The sequence below is a fragment of the Choloepus didactylus genome, chromosome 2, assembly GCF_015220235.1.
Source record: "Choloepus didactylus isolate mChoDid1 chromosome 2, mChoDid1.pri, whole genome shotgun sequence".
Taxonomy (NCBI): domain Eukaryota; kingdom Metazoa; phylum Chordata; class Mammalia; order Pilosa; family Megalonychidae; genus Choloepus; species Choloepus didactylus.
In genome coordinates, this window is record NC_051308.1 from 36,270,215 (window position 1) to 36,291,305 (window position 21,091).

Here is a 21,091-nt window from a genome sequence, read left to right on the forward strand (position 1 = left end):
ATGGGGGCAAACGACAGGTGCTTCCTTTGTTCTAAGAGGCTATGCTGATTGAGGAATGGAAACAAGCAGAGTCTCCTCATGCACCAGTGTAGGTCAGTTAACAAGCCCTTCCTAAACGCCCCTCTCTTTCAGATGCTTCTCTTGGCCCTATCAGTTCCTGTCACCCCCAACCCCCTTGCCATTTCAGTTGTTTTTACTGATCTTGGGCTGAGCAACCCCTCACCACTGGACAGAAACTGGTTGGGTCTGCCCTGTGTAATGCTCCCTCCACTCCCACAGTCACCTCGTGATAGTTACAGTCGAGTTTCTTTAGGGATTGCATGAGGCCTCTTCATACGTTCCCCCAATACCTCCTCCTTGAGGGTGGGACCCTCTTTATCTTGCACTTTGGTTTACCTTCTCACCTTCTGCTCCTTGCTTGGAAGTCCCACAGGATGGGTGTGAGGCCCTAGGGTTTGTTTCCCAGCTTTGTGACCCAGCCCCTGGTCATGGCAGCCTGCATCCTAATACTCAGCTTTGGACATTGGCACTCTGCCACCTGGGCCCTCTGGACTTCTCCTGTCCCATCTTGGGCCCCTTCCACATACTTGCTCAGGTCTCAAGGACTGTGTTTCTCCATCACTCTGCAGGGCCAGGGCCTGAGGAGGTGCTCCCCATCAGTACTGGGTTGTTGGCCTCTCTCATGGTGCTCCCCCTTGCCTTATCTCCTCAGATTCCATTTGCTCTTACTTGTTCTCTTTGTCCCCATGGGCTCAGCATCTTCCTTCTCCGGATCCTGGGTAGCTGAAGTTAGAGAGATCTCAGTGAGGGTTAACTCCCTTGCCGGGTGGAACCTTGGCAATAACTCTTTGGACTTTCTGGCATTGTAGGTGACTTCCACCTTCTGATTGTCCTCATTTTTGTCTTGGGAAAAATGCTGCCCTTTGTAGACACGCCCCAGGCACACCTGCATTGGCTTCTGGTTGAAACTGCTTTCCCTGCAGGTGCCCCACTCACTAACCTGCAGGGTCCCTTCTACACCACCTCTAAGTGTTTTGTTTCCTCCCTGTCTCCTTTTGCACCATCTTGCTCTTAGGCACTGTGCACAGATTATTTCTGCAGCCCAAAGAAACCTCATTTCCTATCCACAACACCCTATTGGGCTCCTGGGCAGTGAAACACCTGAGTTCACTTCTCATCTTTTAATAGTATGCGAGAGGCTGAAAGGCCATCCTTATTTTTCTGAGGAGACACTCCATCGTCCTGTGCAAAACACTAGATGCATCTTACGGACCCACATGTATACTTGGAAACCTCAGGATCCCTACCACCAATTTGGGAGGGCCACACAATTTATGGTCAGTTTTGGAAGGGGGTATTTTAGCAACCTGTTTCAGGAGGCACACGACACAAACAGTAATGGCCCACTTTTTACTTCACCACATGTATGTCAGCCATGGCTGGAGTGAATTATTAAATCTTAGAGTTCATCTTTTTATTTCTTTCTCTGTTAGACCTGGGTTCTAGCATTTTGCCTTATTTTTGAATCCAAAGAAGATTATAATTAAACTCATGAAGTACACCGCTTTCCCTTGAAACTGACTCTGAGATGTATTTACATAAGTACCAAACGTATTTACTCAGTGATTTTATTCCCCTCAGGTGAAACAATTCCATTTTTATAATCTACTAAGAAATTTTCTCTTCTCTAAATAGCGTTAAAGGTCTGATTTAAAGCTAGAGGAAAAAAAAAAAAAAAAAAAAGGCAGGAAGTCCAGAAGCAGTTTCACGCCATTGAGCTTTATTCCTTCAACAATAGCAGAAATTAGATGAGAATTGGTCTGGCGGGCTTCGTGAGCAGCTAGAAGAAACTTTGAAATCATCTGAATGAGTTCTCTCAGCTGTGAAGAGTTTTCTTTCCTTTTTTTTTTTCTTTCCCCACTGGTAACTGAGGAGGGAAAGCAAGATGGCCTCCGATTCAAAGATGACCTGCCAACCTCTCTCTTTTTTCCCTTTCCTTCAGACTTTCTCTGAAGCATATTAACTCTCCGGGGAGCTCTGTAGTTCCTGGAAGCCAAGACCCCCTTGCCCAGAACTGCCCTCAGTCAAAGGTAGCGACGTGCTGTGGGCTCCCCTCCGAGCCGAGCTGCCCGCTCCCCGTCAGGTCTGAGAGGCGCCTTCTGTGTCGCCATGGGAACCAGGGAGTGGAGGCGCAAGCTGACTATGGGGGGCCCCAGAAGTGGATTATTTAGTGTGCTTTATTATATGTAGTATGGTTTGAAAGGAGTTATTTTGAGGATATAAAAATTATAGTTGCCTATAAATGAGTTACATTGCCACTGCTCAGAAAAATATCAGTAAGATTGGGGTGAATCTTTGGAACTGTAGTGATGACACTCCTCTCAAGGTGACCCCCAAACCCTATACCCTGCTGAGAACATGGTGCCTGGACGCTCAAGAGCTTCTGGACATCTTTAATGCCAGGACTGATGTACTCTGGGGTCTTGCTTCCAGAACAATGGTACCTTGCTATAATGTAAAAAAAATGAGAAAGATTATCTATTTAGGTGTATTAGATTCTTAATATACAAATGCTGTACAGCAGGAGGTGGGGTTCGTGGTGTGGACTGGTGGTGGCATCAGGTATGGTTGGTGGTGGGATGCTCACAAGGGTAAAGGAGCAAGTGGCTAATCTGACATATTAATTTGTCAGAATCAGGAAGAACTTTCACAGTTCATTCATTCATCTGACAAGTGCTTATTAAGTGACTTCTCCATGCCAGGCGCTGTAGACTTTGGGGAAACCTTGGAGAACAACAGGCACTTTCTCTCCTCTCCCAGTAAACAGGAAAGGGAAGAAGTTTCCAGGAAGCAGAAATAATATGAGCAACTCTCATCTAAGAGAGCGTGGCATTGGGGACCACCTGCCTTAAAGGAGGTGGGTGGGGGGCTGGAGCACAGAGAGAGAGTAGAGAGGTCAGCAGTGGTCAAATTGTGCAGGGCTTTGATGCTGTGCCAAGAATTTTGGACTTTATTCCTGGGGAGAATGAGGAATCATGGAAGGCTTTAAGCAGGGGAGCTCCACAGCTAGACATGCCACAGTGCAGAGAATGCAAACACCAGGCAGGAGACAATTGCAACTCAAGAAACCCTCATTGTTTGAGGATAACTGGTATAGGAAGGAGGCCACTAAAAGTAAAAAAGGAGGCCCATGCTTCTTAGGAAACAATTCTTAAAAAGGTTTTAGTATATTACTATGGAAAATGAAACAAGAAAGTGTCACTCCTTTGATACCCAAACTATTCTCTTTTAAAGTGCTACTCTTACTTTCATCCTGGTCAGTTTTCTCTTTCTTCACTGAAACTGCTTTAACTCTGCCAGGTTCTCCTTTGTCAGTGGTTGGGGAGTGGCTCTTCAATATCACTTTCATCAACTTCATGCAATCCTGCATCTTTAGCAAAATATTCAGTGTCACTTTACACTGTATTTGCATGTGAGGCTGGCATGATTGGTAGGGACAGTTACTAGTGTTTAGTGGTGAGGACTGTTTGAAAGCAAACCCGTGAGTATTTTCATGTCATGACAATTTTTTTGCTTCTTTCTGCTCCCTTGTTAATTACAGTTCCTGGATAATGAATATTCGGAGAAAGAGGGTCCCTGATAGATCCAGAGGGAGGAAGATAATGTTAAGTGGTGTTAGAGAGGAGGGACAGGACTCAAGAGCTATTTAGGAATAAAATCAGATGAATTTGGGAAGCAATTGGATTTGGAGTGAATGAGGGAAAAGGAAATCAAAGTGACTCCCAAGTTTCTTGCTTGAGCAATTGGAAACTAATGGTGTTGATGCCCAAGAGAGGAAACTTGGGGAGAGAGGCAGGTGGGTGTGGGCTGGAGAGCAAGTCCTACTTCCTATATCAAACACAGGTTGGTATCAGGAATTACACCTCCAACTTCCTAGCATAATTGTCGTTTTTGTTTTCTTATAGGTGGTAGACACTCAATAAATGTTTGCTGGTTTGGGCGTCCCTGTGTTTTCGATTAGTATGTGTTGGGTGTTAATAGGTAATAAGGAAGTTTATCGAGGGCTTTACTATGTGGCAGGCACTGAGCTACACACACAGCACATATTACCTGGTTTTTATCTTCCTAACAACCCTATTTCATGTTATTGCCATGTAAATAGACACTATCATATGATGTAGGTTGGGGGTGAAGCACAAGCTGGCTGGGGGACTGAGGGCAAATGGAAAGTAAGGGTGAGGGAAGGCTGAGAAGCTACATGTGATTTGAGGGGAGGAAGGACGTTTCCAGAAATTCCTTGCTTCTCTCGCCCAGAGATCTAGGCCTTATATTTCAAATGGTGATAATCCTGTCTACCTCAGCTTCTGAGAGGCCTTGCAGCGTGTGGGAAAGGCAGAAAGGCTTGCTGGGCCTGTCCTGGCTTTGACACTATCTGACCTTGGAAAGTCACTTCACTGCTCAGAGCCTCAGCTTTCCTCATCAGGAAAATGGGGATTAAATACCTGCTTTACCTGGTGCCAAGTGCCCGAAGAATCAAATACAGAGAGGCACTTAGAAAACCCCTATGCAATATACTGGTAAAGCCTTGGCTTATATGATTTCAGGGATAATCCCTTGGAGGGTGAAGGGCTGAGCCTAGAATGAATTTTTTCTCATGTCCATTTTGTAGGAACTCCTCTGTCCAGAAACCACTGTATTAGTCTGTTTTAGGATTTGGCAGGATTTATTGTGGGCAGCTTCCAGAAGTGCAAGGTCTATTAATCCCAAGGACATTTGCAAGATCAAAGAAACTGCAGAGACTGGAGCTTTAAATCTGACCCAGAGCAGCCCCATGGTGCAAGTGAATGGATTAGGGCAGAGCTGGCCCAGGGCAGGGGCTCATGTTTGGCACTAGTGAACGTGAGCTGCTGCTTGGAGCTCCATTTCCTCAGCTCAGTGTTGTCTGTTTGAGGGAGGGGAAAGAGGCCAGCTGCAGACAGAGCCTCTGGTGCTGGCAGAACCCCTGCTGAACTATTCTGGGAGGCCACTGAAGGTCCTGTTTTACCCCAAGTAAGGGAAAGCCGCATGGGATTGTCCCCTATTAGCAGAGAAGCTGTTGCCCATTGTGGGAGACTTTCAAAACTCATCACCAGCGAGCTCCTGTAGCACTCACTGGATGTGGCACCTAGCTCATGTCTGAGACCAGAAGCATACTTACTTTCAACCTGAATGTGCAAAGGAAAAATGTGGCTTTTTCCTCTCAGGTGCCCTGGCTATGGAAGTAGGAACTAAACTTAGTTGAATTCAGTTTAAAATGTTGTCCAATCCAATAATTTAAACATTTCTTTTAGGCCCAACTCAGTCCCTTGGGGATAGCTGCCCAGTCTTTCAGATCCCTCCATTCCCCCTCCCCTTTCCAAGATGGCACTGGGTGTGTTGGGCTGGCTGGCCTGGCTGGGCAAGGTCCTGGGGTGTGTGTTAGCTTAGTCCTCACCCTGGGCTTTCTGCTGGTGTTCACTGCTGACATTTTATTGGTGACTTCTTGTCCTTTTTTTGTTGAGGCCCCAAGGAAACTGAGGGGATTTCTGGAGAACAACTAGGCATCTCTGTCCATCCATACCTTACCACCTTCTTAACCTTGCACAGGCTGCTCCCAGTTGGTGTAGAGCTTCTCTCCCTTGAGTTTTTTTCTCAGAGTCCCAATAGGGGTGGGGGCCAAGAGCCCCTCTGTCCTCTGTGCCCATCTCAACTCATTCAGGGCACTCCCACCTGCTCTGGATTTCGAAGCATACACCTGACTTCTCTCCTTTCTCTCCTTTCTCTGAAGCTGTATTGGTAAGTGGAGCATAGAGAAAGAGAAGCTGGCTTACTTCTAGGGGAACACGGATCAAGAAGTACTCTAAAAATATTATGCCTGCTTTTGCAATACACCATGAGTATCTTTTAATCTTTATGCCTTTTATGTCTTGATGTGTCCCCAGTATACGCATATATATATCCCCCCCCCCGAACATTTCTGTTTACAAATAAACCCTTGTTTAATAGCAAATGATCCTGTACAACAGATGGTGAGGGACAAACCCAGTTTACAATTTAGAAAATTGAGGGTTGTAGAAGTGATGGACTTGCTGAAAGTCACTCAGCAGACAGGTGGGGACCTGAGAACTTAAACACAGGCCACCTGTGTACAAAGCTCATGCTATTTCTACTCTTCCAAGCTTGTAGGCTCCTCAAGGGCAGGACGGTGTCTTTTTCATCTCTCTTGTCCCAGAGTTTGACAGACCATCCTGCACCTGGCCATGCTTTTGCTAAGTGCTGGTGAGTGATGGTGGCCTAGAGGAGCCACTTCCTAAGCCTGAAGGGAAAGAAGGTCCAAGGATATGTTTTCTGAGGGAGGTATGAAGCTGGTGTGAGATGGGAGAGGTTTACAAAATGATTCTGAGAGGACAGGAATAATTGGAGGCTCCCTCTCAGGATGAAGGGTGGGAGCCTGGCCAATTTGTTTACTCCTGGGATCAGGCCAGCCTTCACAGGCGCTGCTTGCTCTCAGTTGGTGATGTGGCCTGGGGGAGCAAGGCCACAATGACCTCAGAGTGGACAGGAGCACTTGAGGAGGGCAAAAGGCCACCAGGCTGGCAGGTGTCTGTGCTCCAGGGCTAAGCTGCGGGAGAGGGCAGAGGTGTGTCTGCAGCGGTGGTGGGTGGCCACAGAGGAGGGGCAGGGGTGCAGTGTGGGCACCCATTCCAGCCAGTATCTCCCAGGTTCAGAACTGTCTTGCTTTACCTCTGCTTGCAGGGGAGGAGGGTTGGCATTTGGATGATTTGGAGGGAATGAAGAATGACATAATAATATGGCTTGAAGGGTCTATAGGAGGTCAAGAGTTCACCTCCAAAATCCAGGTAGGCCTGAATGTACTCATGCTGAACCAGGGGTCTTCAGAGGAGCTAAAGTTGGAAGCTGGGGTAACAAGAGACTGTACTTCCTGGCATGGGTGCCAGACTTGAGGAGCAGGTCAGAGACTTCCCCTGGATGTTACAGTTTACTTGAGTCAGAGATGGCAAGAGTGAGGGAAAGAAGGGAGAAGCAGAAAGTGGGTCCCAGAAAACTCTAGTAGTGATAGGCTAGAGAAATATCATTATGATCATCACCAGTGACATTTACAAAGCTAAGCAACTGTTTAGAATTGTAGACTCAAGAGAATCCGTTTATCTAACCTCCCTCCAATGCAGGAAGCCTTTCCTCATCTCTGATTTTACCACACTAAAATTGGTTCTAATTGGATGTTCCGACTCAGTAGTTCTCAGTGGGGGATGGGGAGGTGGTTTTGCCTCCAAGTGGGCATTCAGCAATCCCTGGAGACATTTTTGGTTGTCACACTGGGGAGTGCTACTGGCTTCTAGTGGGTAGAGGCCAGGGATTCTGGTAAACATCCAACAATGCACAGGATAGTCCCCACAATGAAGAATTATCCAGCCCCAAATGTCAGTAGCTCTGAGGCTGAGAAACCTTCTTGCTGGATATATTCTTTATTAAGGAGCTTTATTAACTAAGGAGCTCTAAGTTCTAAATCTGGTTCTAGTCTTATAAAGTATTAATAAATGCCACTTTATCTCTTCTTATTTGAGCTACCAACTGCAGAATGGGCTAAATCATACGTCTTTGCTGGTAATCAAGGTATGAAATTTTCAAACAAGTGCTGACAAAATCATAATGAAGTGATTGCATTCAGTAAGCATTTTTTGCTGGATTCTGTGAAAAGCTTGAGGCCCAGTGTTTGCCTTCAGAGAGCTGTCAGTCTAGCCAGAGATGGGAATTGTCAACAAAGCAGTATCAAAACTATGTGTGTGTGGCCTTTTTAATGTAGTCATATGGCATGCATGAAAGGCTGAGGCCTCGAACAGCAGTTCAATGGGAGCTGGGCAGGTCTCTGTGATTGCTTAGCAGTAAAATTGGTGTGCAGAGCTGAAGTCACAGCAGTGTGTGTAGAACACGCAGGGCAGCCCTGTGTGGAAGAGCAGGTGCAGACGCCTCGGCTGTGATAAAATATTGAAGACGGATGTTTTAGAACCAAGCGTATATTGGAAGGGTGAAAATCAGATGTGCCATCAGTGCTGCGTTCTTTAGTTTTCTCCACTGTTGTCAGCTTGCTCTGGAGCCCCGATTTCCATTGACAACGAGTGGGAGGGAAATGTAAACCAGCCACTTCAAGGTTTTTCAGTCTCTGCCCATCTCAGGTTCTCATCTCCTCTGGAAAAATATTTGTTGTTCAGTTGCTCCATTTGGGCGGTTTCTTCTTCAGGGTTTGCCCTTCCCTGAGATACCACCTGGATGTAAGGAGGTCCAAAAGGCCTCTCAGGAAATGTGGGAAGCGCCAGCTCATCCTTTTGCTGACTTAGCTTTCAGGGTCCTTCCTTGGCTGGTGCAGCCCCAGCTCAGTTCGGCACTGCAGATAGGACACTCGGCATCCTGCATTCAGTTCCTGATCCACACAGTCTACTCTATAGCTTCTGAAACAGGGTGGACCTGCCCCTTTCCCCCTGCCCTCAGCTTGGTCCCTGGATGGCTGAGGGAGACTTAGGGGCACTCTTTTCCATTTTATCTCTGCCTAAGTACTCCACATGGTCATTTTTATTCTGCTCCCAGAGTCCCAAATGGGAAGCATGGCATCTGTTCTCCCTGCTTTGACTTTCTCTTCACACTATCTGGGGTTTTACTACTGGCTCCAGCCATTTATCCACCTTAATGTAGGGGCAGGATGGGTGAGTGGCTATCGCAGTGTGTTGTGAGTTGAATTGTGCTCCACCTTCCCCACCCCCCCAAAATATGTCCAAATCCTAACCTCTGGTACCTGTGAATTTAACTTTATTTGGAAATAGGGCCTTTGTAGATGTAATTTAGCTAAGATGAGGTCAAACTAGATAAGGGTGGGCCTTTGTAAGAAGAGAGAAATTTGGACACAAATACAGACACCCAGATGCAGAGGGAAGAAACCACATAAAGACAGAGGCAGAAATGAAGTTATGTTACCACAAGCCAAGGAAGCCCTTGGGCTGCCAGAAGATAGAAAAGAAAAGAAAAATATCAGTTTATTATTTTAATAAATATGAAACGCATTACATATATTACCTGAATTAGGAGTAGGAAGAACAAAGCTTAGCTCTTCCCATGAGGTCATTCGCTCCCTGGTTGGTGCAAATCCTGCTCAATCTCAAGAGTCCATGAGTAGCCCCAATGTAGCACCATCGTTATCCCGATGAGGAGAAAGGATGGCAACTATAATTTATTTTTTAGTGTCATAACCAAAAGGTTTATTTCTTGCTCATACAAGGTTTGCTATGAGTCTTGCTGCTCTCCAGGTGTTCTAGTTTGCTAATGCTGCTGGGATGCAAAACACCAGAAATGGATTGGCTTTTACAAAGGGGATTTATTTGGTTACAAAGTTACAGTTTTAAGGCCATAAAGTGTCCAAGGTAACACATCAACAATTGGGTACCTTCACTGGAGGATGGCCAATGGTGTCTGGAAAACCTCTGTTAGCTGGGAAGGCACGTGGCTGGCGTCTGCTCCAAAGTCCTGGGTTCAAAATGGCTTTCTCCCAGGATGTTCCTCCCTAGGCTGCAGTTCCTCAAAAATGTCACTCTCAGTTGCTCTTGGGGTGTTTGTCCTCTCTTAGCGTCTCCGGAGCAAGAGTCTGCTTTCAACGGCTGTCTTCAAACTGTCTCTCATCCGCAGCTCCTCTCTCAGCTTCTGTGCAATCTTCAAAGTGTCCCTCTTGGCTATAGCTCCTATTCAAGATGTCACTCTCAGCTGCACTGAGTTCCTTCTGTTTGTCAGCTCATTTATATGGCTCCAGTGATTTAATTTAAACCTACCCTGAAAGGGTGTGCTAACACCTCCATGGAAATTATCCAATCAGAGTCATCACTCACAGTTGGGTGAGGCGCATCTCCATGGAAACACTCAAAGAATTACAATCTAATCAACACTGATAAATCTGCCCACACAAGATTACATCAAAGATAATGGCATTTTGGGGGACATAATACATTCAAACTGGCACACCAGGGCAGCTGTCTTCTAAGTGTTGCCTCAGGGACCCACGCTGCTTGCATCTTGTAGCTATACCGTATAGAAGATAGAACTTCCAGGTTATTGCAGCAGGGCAAGAGACAGAACTGGGTTGTGTGTTGGCTCCTAGATGCTTTGGCCCAGAAATGACACTCACTGCCCATAGGCCAGAACTAATCACAAAGCCCCTTTTAGTAGCAAGGGGGCTGGTAAACATGAGGGAGGACTTGGACTTATGGTAAACAGTAAATATCTCTGCTGTAGTCACTAATGACCTTCACATTACTCAACCCCGTGGTCAGTTTGCAATTCTCATCTTCTCTGATCTATGTGCAGTATTTGACACAGCTGATTAATCATTCCTCTTTGATAGGCCTTCTTCACTTTCTTTACTATAATTTAATGAACACCTACTGTGTTCCAGTTGTTACTGATCTTATTTGATCTCACAGTACCTATTATAGTAGGTATAATTATTACTCCTATTATGTAGATTAGGAAACCAAGGCTCAGAGAAGCAATATACCTTTCCCAAGTTTACACAGCTAGTAAGTGGTGGAAGAGATTCTAATCTTTTTATGCTAAAGGTGTTGTATCCCTTCATGGTAATCAACCTGGAAAAGGTTCTAGAAGTCTCTTTTTTCTCTTGCTTTTTCCTTGGGTTCACTTCTTAAAAAGGAAATACCCATACCCACCCCCACTCCAACCTTGGATAGGACCTTCTTGTTCCTGGTCGTCTTCTTCATGAAACCCTGAGTTGTTAACAACCAGTTTCCCTCCCCCTGAGAAACTGTTGACCCTTTTTTTTTCAATAAATCCTTTTTAACAAATGTCACAACTGGGTAGGTCTCCTGTTTCCCCCCACCTCCATCTCTCTCTCCCTTTCTCTCACTCTCTCTGTCACGCGAACACACACCCCTTCTAGGCTCAGAGTAACTCTTCAACATGGCCCTCAGAAGAGTATCCTTCCTGTACTTGGAAGTATATCATCCTTACTGGGAGCTGTGGTCAGGGGAGGGAGGTTTTTCAGGCAGCCTCCCTCTCTCAGCCCATGAAGGTCCAAATGCAAATGCTGGGACCCCTCTGTGGAGATCAGACACAGGCAGTCCCATCGGGGTCTTCCAGACTCACCAGAACTTATTCAACCCAAGGCGTGAGAGGCAATGTTTGTATTTCAGCTGTACTCCTATTACTATTCTTTTTTGAAATTCCTTTTGTGGAATTTTTTTTTCAGAGCCAATTTATGGGACATAACAAACCATTCCATCGTCATTGTATCAGGAAAATATTTGGCTACAAGTAACAGAAAACCCAACAGTTGTGGCTTAAACAACTAGGGCGCTACTTTTTCTTTTATGGTAAGAAGTCTGGGCATTGGTTGTTCAGGGCTAGTGCAGCTTTCAGTAATGTCCTCAGAGACCCACACTCACACTGTCTTTCTGCTACACTCATCTGAGTGTTTGCCTTTCACCCCATGCTTACCACCTTGGGATTGCAAGATGACATCTGCACCTCCGGGCAGGAAGTGGACTTTCTAGGTTGATAGAAGGGGGAAGGGCAAAGGGCAGAAAAGATTCTGCTAGCCAAGGTTGCCCCATTTTATCAGGAAATCAAAAGGTTTCCCTGAAGTCCTACTGATCAGACCTCTGCTTAAACCTTGGAAGTGAGAACTTAGTCCATGACCACCCCTAGCTGGAAGGTGACTGGGGAGAGGGGCTTGTCTATCAAAATATTTTCCCAGCTTTTTCACCCACCTTATTCACAAAACTTGGATCCAAAAGCCTTTGGCTTATTTTGGAAATTGAAACTATGCTAAGATCAAAGCTTTGTCCTCAAGGAGAATAGCCAAATAATGTGCCACAGGCTTCGAGGCAAGCCCCAAAGACAAGTTCCTGAAATGTTTTGAACAAGAGAGTAAATGTCCATCCTCCCACGAGGACACTTTGAAAGGGAAAACACCCATTTGGGTATGTTTGTTGGAAAAAGCCTCCTTGTGATTACTATCCATTCCCACCTTATATCGTAATTGGAGAGGATCCAAAAGTACACATACCCCCTGCATCTCCTCAGAGCTTTTGTGCTTGCTGCAGGAGCCAGGTAGATCCTGTGAAATGTCAGGAGTGAGTCAGATGAAGGGAAAATTAAACTCTTCTCCAGCTGGGCAGCCTCATTTGATGTCAGCAACTGAGGAGCATTTGTTGACGTGCATTGACTCGTAATGTCTAGGAAGTGCTCTGAGACTGGGAGCCAGGACCCCAGTCCTGAGATCTGTTGGAAGCAGCCCAGGCTTGAAGCCAGGATCTTGCATTTCATTCCCTGTTTTGCTCCTGAATGATGGTTACCCCTGCCCTGGGCTCCTCCTATATCTCGTTAACTTGGTCTGCATCTGAGGGGAACCAGGGCCACGCCCAGCAAAGAGGGCATTTGGCTGCACTGATCTCTTTCAGAAGCCACTTACCTTGGAGATGTTTGCAAAGCAGCCACCCTGTCCACTCCCCAGAGGCCTGGCACCCCATCTGCCTGAGAGCTTTGAATGGCAAAGGACCCTGATGTTGGTGGAGGTGGAACCTTCCTGGTTCAAGTGCATATCCCTGTTGGACCCCACTTCTCCAAAGACCTGGGAGATTGAAGTGTGAACATGTGCTAGGTGCTGTTGGATATTTGCAGAAGAACAAAATTAGATTCATTGACTCATTTGGTGTCTTATTTATTTGTTAAGCCCTGACTATGTGTCAGCCACAAAGGTGAATTAAGCAACATCCCTGCTCTGCAGATCAGAGAGCACCGGGGGAGACATACAAAGAGTTACAATCAAGTGGTCTAGGAAAGTCTGTGGTGCTATGAGGAGGGAGTGCCTGGGGTGGTGGTGTATGTCAGGCAGAGGAGAAAGAAAAGCCCCACCAAGTAGTTGATGCGTGAATGGAATTTTGAGTCTAATCTGGGTGATAGCTATGATCTGAGGCAGCTTGTGATAAGTGCACGAGAGAAGTATCAACAAGGTCTTCAGGAAACACAAAGAAAAAGGGGTGACTTCTGGCTGGAAGGAGAGAGCCTCAGGGAAGGCTTCATGGAGAAGTGGTAAGATTCAGCAGGTGAGGATGAAGCAAGGACTTTGCAAGCAGAGGGAACAAATGAATAAAAGGATAAACATGAAAAAGACATGGATAATAAGTGTGCCGGTTTGAATGTATTATGTCCCCCAGAAAAAAGCCATATTCTTTGATGTAATCCTGTGGGGCAGACATATTAGTAGGGATTAAGTTGGAACGTTTGGATTAGGTTGTTTGCATGGAAATGTGCCCCACCCAACTGTAGGTGATAAGTCTGATAAGATATTTCCATGGAGGCATGGCCCCACCCATTCAGGGTGGGTCTTGATCAGTGGAGCCATATAAATGGGCTGACAAACAGAAGGAACTCAGTGCAGCTGTGAGTGACATTTTGAAGAGGAGCTACAGCCAAGAGGGACACTTTGAAGAAAGCACAGGAGCTGCAGATGAGAGACAGTTTGAAGGCGGCTGTTGAAAGTAGACTCTTGCTCCGGAGAAGCTAAGAGAGGACCAATACCCCAAGTGCAACTAAGAGTGACATTTTTGAGTAACTGTAGCCTAGAGAGGAACGTCCTGGGAAAAAGCCATTTTGAAACCAGAGCTTTGGAGCAGATGTTAGCCATGTGCCTTCCCAGCTAACAGAGGTTTTCCGGACACCATTGGCCATACACCAGTGAAGGTACCCAAATGCTGATGTGTTACCTTGGACACTTTATGGCCTTAAGACTGTAACTGTGTAACCAAATAAACCCCCGTTATAAAAGCCAATCTATTTCTGGTGTCCTTTTAGGGTGGGTCTTTATTGGATCACTGGAGTACTTTAAAAAGAGCCACCCAGGCCCAGACGCAGAGCAACTCAGAGTGACATTCTGGAGGAGCTGCAACTTAGAGAGACATTTTGAAGATGGCCATTGAAAGCAGACTTTTGCTCCGGAGAAGCTAAGAGAGGACAAAATGCCCCAAGAGCAACATATTGAAGAATTAACAGAAGATGAGAGAGAAGTTGGAACACAATCCAGGATCAGCAGATGCCAGCCATGTGCCTTCTGAGCTTACAGAGGTTTCCCAGATGCCAATGGCCTTTCTCCAGTGAAGGTACCCTTTGTTGATGCCTCACCTTGGACACTTTATGGCCTTAAGACTGTAACTTTGTAACCAAATAAACCCCCTTTGTAAAAGTCAATCCATCTCTGATGTTTTTGCAAATGGCAGCATTAGCAAACCGGAACAGAGTTTTCGATTCATGTTGGGGAGTGTAATGGCAAAAGACTGGAGAGGTGGGTTGGAGTCACACTGTGAAGGGTCTCGAGGCCCTGTTGGAAGACTTTATTTGTACTTAAGCAGTGGAGAAGAGTTGAAAGCTTTTGAGTGGAGGACTAACATGGTCACAGGTGTTAATAGGAAGAAAAGTGGAATGAAAGGAGCTGGGTGGAAGGAGGAAAATCAGTGTTGTTTTATTCACTCTTTGGAAGTTGCCTTTTAATGAGATTCTAGAGTCCTCTCTGGTGGGAAGCAACATAACGCCGGCCTGTCCATACCAACTCTGCTTCCCTCGGTTACCAGGTCTAGTCTCACCTTGGAGCACTGTTGCTATGTTGAGGATGGTGTTTCTTGCTGAAGTGGATGAGAAAGGGAGGTGAGAATCAGGTTTGCGTCTTCAAAAAGTAAAGAATTTGTATCTGTGTTTATGTGTGTGTGTGGGTGGGTGAGAAAGAGAGAGAGAGAGAGAGAGAGAGAGAGAGAGAGAGAGAGAGAGAGAGAGAGGGAGAGAGAGAGAGAGGGAGGGAAATATGGTAGGGGAGAGGGAGAAAATGAGATTGAGGAAAGAAGGGGGGAAAGGAATTAATTTGGAACCAAATCACGAGCTTCTTTGTGGAGAAAGATAAGGGCGAATAGAGCAAAGGGCTTTCTGGGATGACTCCATTGGTGATGGAGTCATTCTGAGCAATAGTCTCCCAAGATGTGGGTTACTACTAGGTCACAGTTTACTTACTGCTTGCTTAGGCAACACAAGTCTGAGAAAACTGTGGTGAGTTCACGTCTGGGATATGTATGCAACTTTGGCCACGGTGGTAAAAGCAAAACATAGTTAGACAAGGTCCTCAGCTAGGTGTCTAATAAGTTGAAGGAGCTTCCATCTGAAAATACACTGAAAAGATTCCGATTTTTCATATGAAAAAGACGAAGACTAAGATGCACAGGTACGATTTTGGAGCCATTTGAATGGAATGAATCATAGAAACAGGGGCTTGTTCACCAAATCCTAGATTCCTAGTGCTAGGACTCTACAGTGAAGCTGGGAAGAGGTAGCTATTGGGCCAGTAAGATGAAATATTCTTTCACTCAATGAGAAGCACATGGACATATTCAGACCTCAAAGGCAGGTGTAGAATAAGCATATAAATATATGTAAGAAAAGCTTACGTCAATTCCCAGATGCTGGATCCATCACAGGGTGTTAAGGGAAGCAAGGGATGTTTGAGAATTGTGGTGGTTTGGAGCTGTATGTGCTCCAGAAAAACATATTCTTGAACTTAATCCATTCCTGTGGGTGTGAACCCATTGTAAGTAGGACCTTTTGAGGAGGTTGCATCAGTTAAGGTGGACCCACCTCAGTAAGGATGGGTCTTAATCCTATTACTGGAGTCCTATATAAGCAGAATGAAATTCAGACAGAGGAGAGAAAGCCACAGGAAGCAAGGAGCTGAACATCAGTGGAGGGGAGAGGCCAGGAAAGGCTGCTATGGTGGTTTGAAGCTGTATATACCCCAGAAAAACATGTTCTTAAATTTAATCCATTCTTGTGGGTGTGTACTGATTGTAAAGAGGACCTTTTAATGAGGCTACTTCAGTAAGATGTGACCCACTTCAATCAGAATGGGTCTTAATCCTATTACTGGAGGCCTATATAAGTGGAATGAAATTCAGACATAGGAAGAGAGAAAGCCACAGGAAGCAGGAAGCTGAAACAGAACCCAGAAGAGAAGGAAGAGACCAGGAAACACCACCACATGCTTTGCCATGTGACCGAGGAATCAAGGATCACTGGCAGCCAGCCTCAGAACACCACAGTCTTCAAGGAGAAAGCATTGCCTTGATCGTGCCTTGATTTGGGCATTTTCCTGGACTCAAACTGTGAGTGAATAAATTCCCATTGTTTAAGCTGAACCATTTCATGGTGTTTGCTTGAGCAGCCTAGGAAACTAAAACAGATTTTAGTACCAGGAGAGCTGGGTGCTGCTATTGAAAATACCAAAAATGTGGAAACAGCTTTGGAATTGGGTAATGGGTAGAGGCTGGAAGAATTGTGAGGTGCTTGATAGAAAAGGCCTAGATTGCTTTGAAGAGACTGTTCATAGAAATATGGATGCTAAAGGTATTTCTGATGAGGCCTTAAAAGGAAATGATGAATGTGTCACTGGAAACTGGAGGAAGGTGATCCTTGTTTTAAAATGGCAGAGAACTTGGCAACTCCCTGTGGGAGATGCTGTGTGTTAAAAGGGTGATTCTGTCCTGGTGCTTGGAGATGGTGGGCCTTCTGCCAAGTTATTCAAGAAGAGTGCTGCCCAGCCCATTTCATGGTATTTGCTTGGGCAGCCTAGGAAACTAAAGCAGCCACCATGTGCATTTCCATGTGACAGCAGAGCCCAGGACCAAGGATTATTGCCAGCCCCAGAATGCCAGTCTTTGGGAAGAAAGCATTAAGTTGATGATACCTTGATATGGACTTTCTCTTGGCCTCAAAACCATGAGAAAATAAATTCCCATTGTTTAAGCGAAACCATTGAAGGTGTTTGCTTCGGCAGCTAAGAAAACTATAACAGGATTTATGCTTAATCTTTTGAAGTGGTCATCTAAAGGGACAATGACATCTTCCAAGGAAGTCCCACACATTGGCATGGTCTGGGAGGTCCTGACTCTCACAGAAATGATTTTTCTGTTTTCTTCTGTATTTATTTGAATCTCCACAGTGGCCAACACCCAACCCTAGGATTCTTAACCTCTCTTGACTTTTATTTCTTCTGCCCCAAATTATAGAGATTTAATGCTAATCAATAGCTCAAAAACGGTTATAAGCAATGAGATATCAAGGTTGTCATGGTAAACCCTGAAACTTAATAGAACCAACTCTCCGTTGTCCGAGATCACTGGGGGCAAGGAACACACACACACACACGTGTACACACATACATGCACACACACACAACTTACTCATTTACACACATCCTGTGATGGCCAAGTAGCTCCAATGTTTTCCACAACCAAATACTTTAACAGAACTGAGACTAGGGAGTCAAATGGACTGATTTTTTCTCTTTTGCTTTTTTTCCCATTTCCTTCGCCACTGGTTGAAGGCCTAGAGGATGTGATGTGGCCAGAATGTGGACGGGCAATAGGGAGGAGCAGAGAATTTCCTATCCTGAATAAACAACTCCCAGAGAGGCCTTAGGAGCTAATTGCTGCACATGCATTTTGGACCAAAGGGACTGAATGTGACTGCCTGACTTAGAAGGGATGGTGTGACATAGACTCTGGACTCAATGGGACAATGAGGGCCAGATAAAGCAGAGAGCGTGCAGGCCTGCCTGACCAGTGTGTGTCTTCCACGACACCATGCAGGTGACTGCTGGCTTCTGGCGGCCATCGCCTCCCTCACCTTGAATGAAGAGCTGCTTTACCGGGTGGTTCCCAAGGACCAGAGCTTCCAGAAGAACTATGCTGGGATCTTTCATTTTCAGGTATTGTGCCTTGCTCGTGGCCCTTGACACTACTTGGTAAACTTTAAAGCTGCAGTTCTCAAAATTTAGTCCCTAGACTGGCAGCATCAGTGTCACCTGGAAATTGTTAAAAATGCAAATTCTCAGGTCCCATCAGAGACCTACTGAGATAAAAAATTTAATGGTGGGGCCCAGTAAAGCTATGGTTTAACAACCCATCCAGGTGATTCTGATGCACACTTAACTTTGAGAACCACTGAACCCCTGCTTTAATGTATCCATCTAATCATCTACACACCCACCTGCTCTCCATCTACCTCCAGGCCACATGGCCATGAGAAAGACACTTTTATCTGAGGATTAGAGTTTTGGGTCCAAGTCACTACACTGCTGCTTCTGTGTGAGGCTGGGCAAGTTTTCTTATCCACAAACTCAGAAACTAGACTAGATGTTTCCTTCCTTATTTGGCATTTCCCACGTGCCTGGATGAGTGAGACACAGATCCTGTTCTTAAGAAGCTTGGAATTCACGGAAAGTCCCAGACGTCAACATGGATAACCACAAAGTCCCCTTATGAGGTCCCTTGAAGAGACTCACTGTGTCCTAGCATCTTGTTCCCATGAGCAGCCGCTGTGTTTTTTCCTGCCCTCAGTTCTGGAAGTATGGAGAGTGGGTGGAGGTGGTCATTGATGACAGACTGCCCACCAAGAATGGGAAGCTGCTTTTTCTACACTCTGAAAAAGGCAATGAATTCTGGAGTGCACTGCTGGAGAAAGCCTACGCCAAGTAAGTGGGGGTCGTTATGAGCTCAGAAGACCCCAGAGTCTCCCGGAAGTATCTCATTCCCCTCCCCATGCCCCATACTTAGCATGTCATGCCCAAGCCTTTCCTGGAACCTGGGACCCCCATGTGCTGAGAGAAAGTATCCCTCAGTAACTAAAAGAAACAGAAATTTGGGCCAGGAGTTAAAAATCTCAGCTCTGTCCCATGTGAGCCTCTCTGTGCTTTAGCTTTGTCCTCTTTCAAACCCCAAGCTAAGTTTGTCAGTCAGCGTCAAGTTTTAGAAGAATGATGAACAACCATAAAACAAATGTACTTGGATTCTATATTAGTTTCCCAGCTGCTAACTAGGTTGGCTTAATGATGGGAATTTATTGGTGCATGGTTTCAGAGTCCAGAAGGCTTGCTTCCTCCTGAGGGTTGGTATCTTCTTGCTGGCCAGCAATCCCTCAAAGATACCAAACCGAACAAAATTTCCACCCTTTCTTCAGGAGCTTTTCCCCTTCTCATTTATTAGTACTCTTTTATCCATCCCTTTCTAGCCCTATTCCCAAAGCAAGCCCCAGGTGGGTACCTTGAGAAAGGCTCCTCTTTATCCCTACCCATGCTCCCAACCCCCAGAAACACAAGAATCCTGGGTCAGTTCTGGAAGAGTTGTCCTTTGCTCTTTAAAGGAGTGGGTGGCTTGGAGAGAGGTTGTCTGAGGTTTGTTCCTGGTACAGTGCTGAGCTGGCCACGTGCAACAGTGGCCTGAGCACCTTCCTGGCCCACAGGGAAAATTGGAAAAGGGTTCTCCTTTCCCTCTAGTCCAGGGACATGTCCGGAGCACTGCACTTTCCCCTTATCCTTATGGTGCCTCACTGGGGTTGTGAATGTCGGTGGATGGTGCATGTTTTCTTTCTTTTCCAACAGGCTCAGTGGTTCCTATGAGGCACTCGCTGGAGGGTCCACAGTGGAGGGTTTTGAAGACTTCACAGGTGGCATCTCTGAGTTTTATGACCTGGAGAATCCACCAGCCTGTCTGTACCAGATCATCCGGAAGTCTTTCCGCGCGGGGTCTCTGCTGGGATGCTCCATCGATGTGAGCCACGTGCAGAAGGAAAGGGACTGGTCTGGAGAGAGGCCTGAGAAGGTTCTGGGAGTTACTGGGCAAGTCTGGTGACATATGGGTCCCCAGCACTTAGGAGCTGGTTAAGACCTAATTGGTGGGTGAGAACTGGGGTTAACCTCATCTGAGCAGCCCCAGTTCCCCCCAGCTGTCATAGCCCTTTTTAGTTCTGCCAGTATTGCCCAAAGAACAAAGCTCTTGATCCCTGGATCCCAGCCTCTACCTTGGCTACACCCTCTTTTGCTAAGCGATCTTGGGATTTTGAAAAACAAATATGATACTTGCCAATATTTGATGGCCTTTGAGATTCCTGAAGAAGAGGGAGGTTGTTCTGAACCCAGAAGCTATGGCCTGTCAGGGGTCAGCTGGATGAGTCCCAGGGTGGTGTGGGGTCCAGAGCCTGGAGGGTCTGCTCTGTCCTCCCTGCGGCTCTCCCTCTCTTCTTCTCTTACCCTTACCTGCGATCTCAGACATGAGTACAACAAAGTAGTATATTCTCCCTTTCTCCTCTCTATAAAAATCCCTGCAGGATACGTGTGTTTGTGATGGAGAGATGATGTGGGGCATAGGGAGGGGCTGGGTGAAAGAGGAAGGGCTACTGGGAGGACCTCTCGGTGAAAACATTGGAGAGCCAGGACGTGTCTAGACAAGTCATCATAGATAATCAGCCTTCTTCAGGCAGCCTGGGGTCACTCTCAGAGAATAAATGACTTCCAAATTTCCTGGTGGCATTTTAAAACCTGGTAAGTCATATTCCAGGCTTGGCAGCAACTCAGCTCCCTGCCCACAACTACAGGCCTAATTAAAGAAGGGTCGAATGGAGTCGGCTCTATTTCCCTGAGATTTGTTGCCACCCCTGCACCCCTAATCCCTCACTGGGTCCTGCCCCTGTGGTGGCTTAGAATATCCTAGGAAAGTATAGTAGGGCAGGACCCAACGAGGTCAGTGCGAGGCACCTGAGGGGACTTTATTCTCAACCCAGGTCTCCAGAGCAGCTGAAGCGGGAGCCGCCACCAGTCTGAAGCTGGTTAAGGGTCACGCGTATTCTGTCATTGGAGTTGAAGAGGTAAAATTAGGTGGTGGGGTAAAGTAATGTGTCATGATAGTAGCATAAGTCCACGAGAAAGAGTGAGGTGGTCATGGACTAAGAGGTTCAGCTCTGGCCGTTCAGCCGCCCTGCCCTCCTCCGGGTGCAGCCTCAGCCGTACAGAGCCCTGGTGCTGCAGATCTGTGGTCAGCTCTTGCTCACTACAAGGCCCTTTCTGATGCTTACATGGATGGACCACAGCTATAGCTTCATGGGCCTTCATCGAGTGCAGACTCTCTCCTCTGAGGTGTGGCCAGGAAGAGGAAGAAGTTTCTGGAAGAAAGTTGAAGAGATTGCCAAT

The 21,091-nt window shown here is 46.2% G+C and overlaps 1 protein-coding gene across 1 annotated transcript in view; it reads left to right on the top strand.

The window, feature by feature from the left end:
* LOC119511420 (calpain-8-like) overlaps positions 1 to 21,091 on the top strand; it is an 81,077-nt gene that overhangs the window by 15,832 nt on the left and 44,154 nt on the right. Inside the window, 4 exon segments of the mRNA XM_037805795.1 lie at positions 17,718 to 17,836; positions 18,468 to 18,601; positions 19,508 to 19,676; positions 20,686 to 20,769. Of these exon segments, the coding sequence (XP_037661723.1) occupies positions 17,718 to 17,836; positions 18,468 to 18,601; positions 19,508 to 19,676; positions 20,686 to 20,769 (506 nt within the window).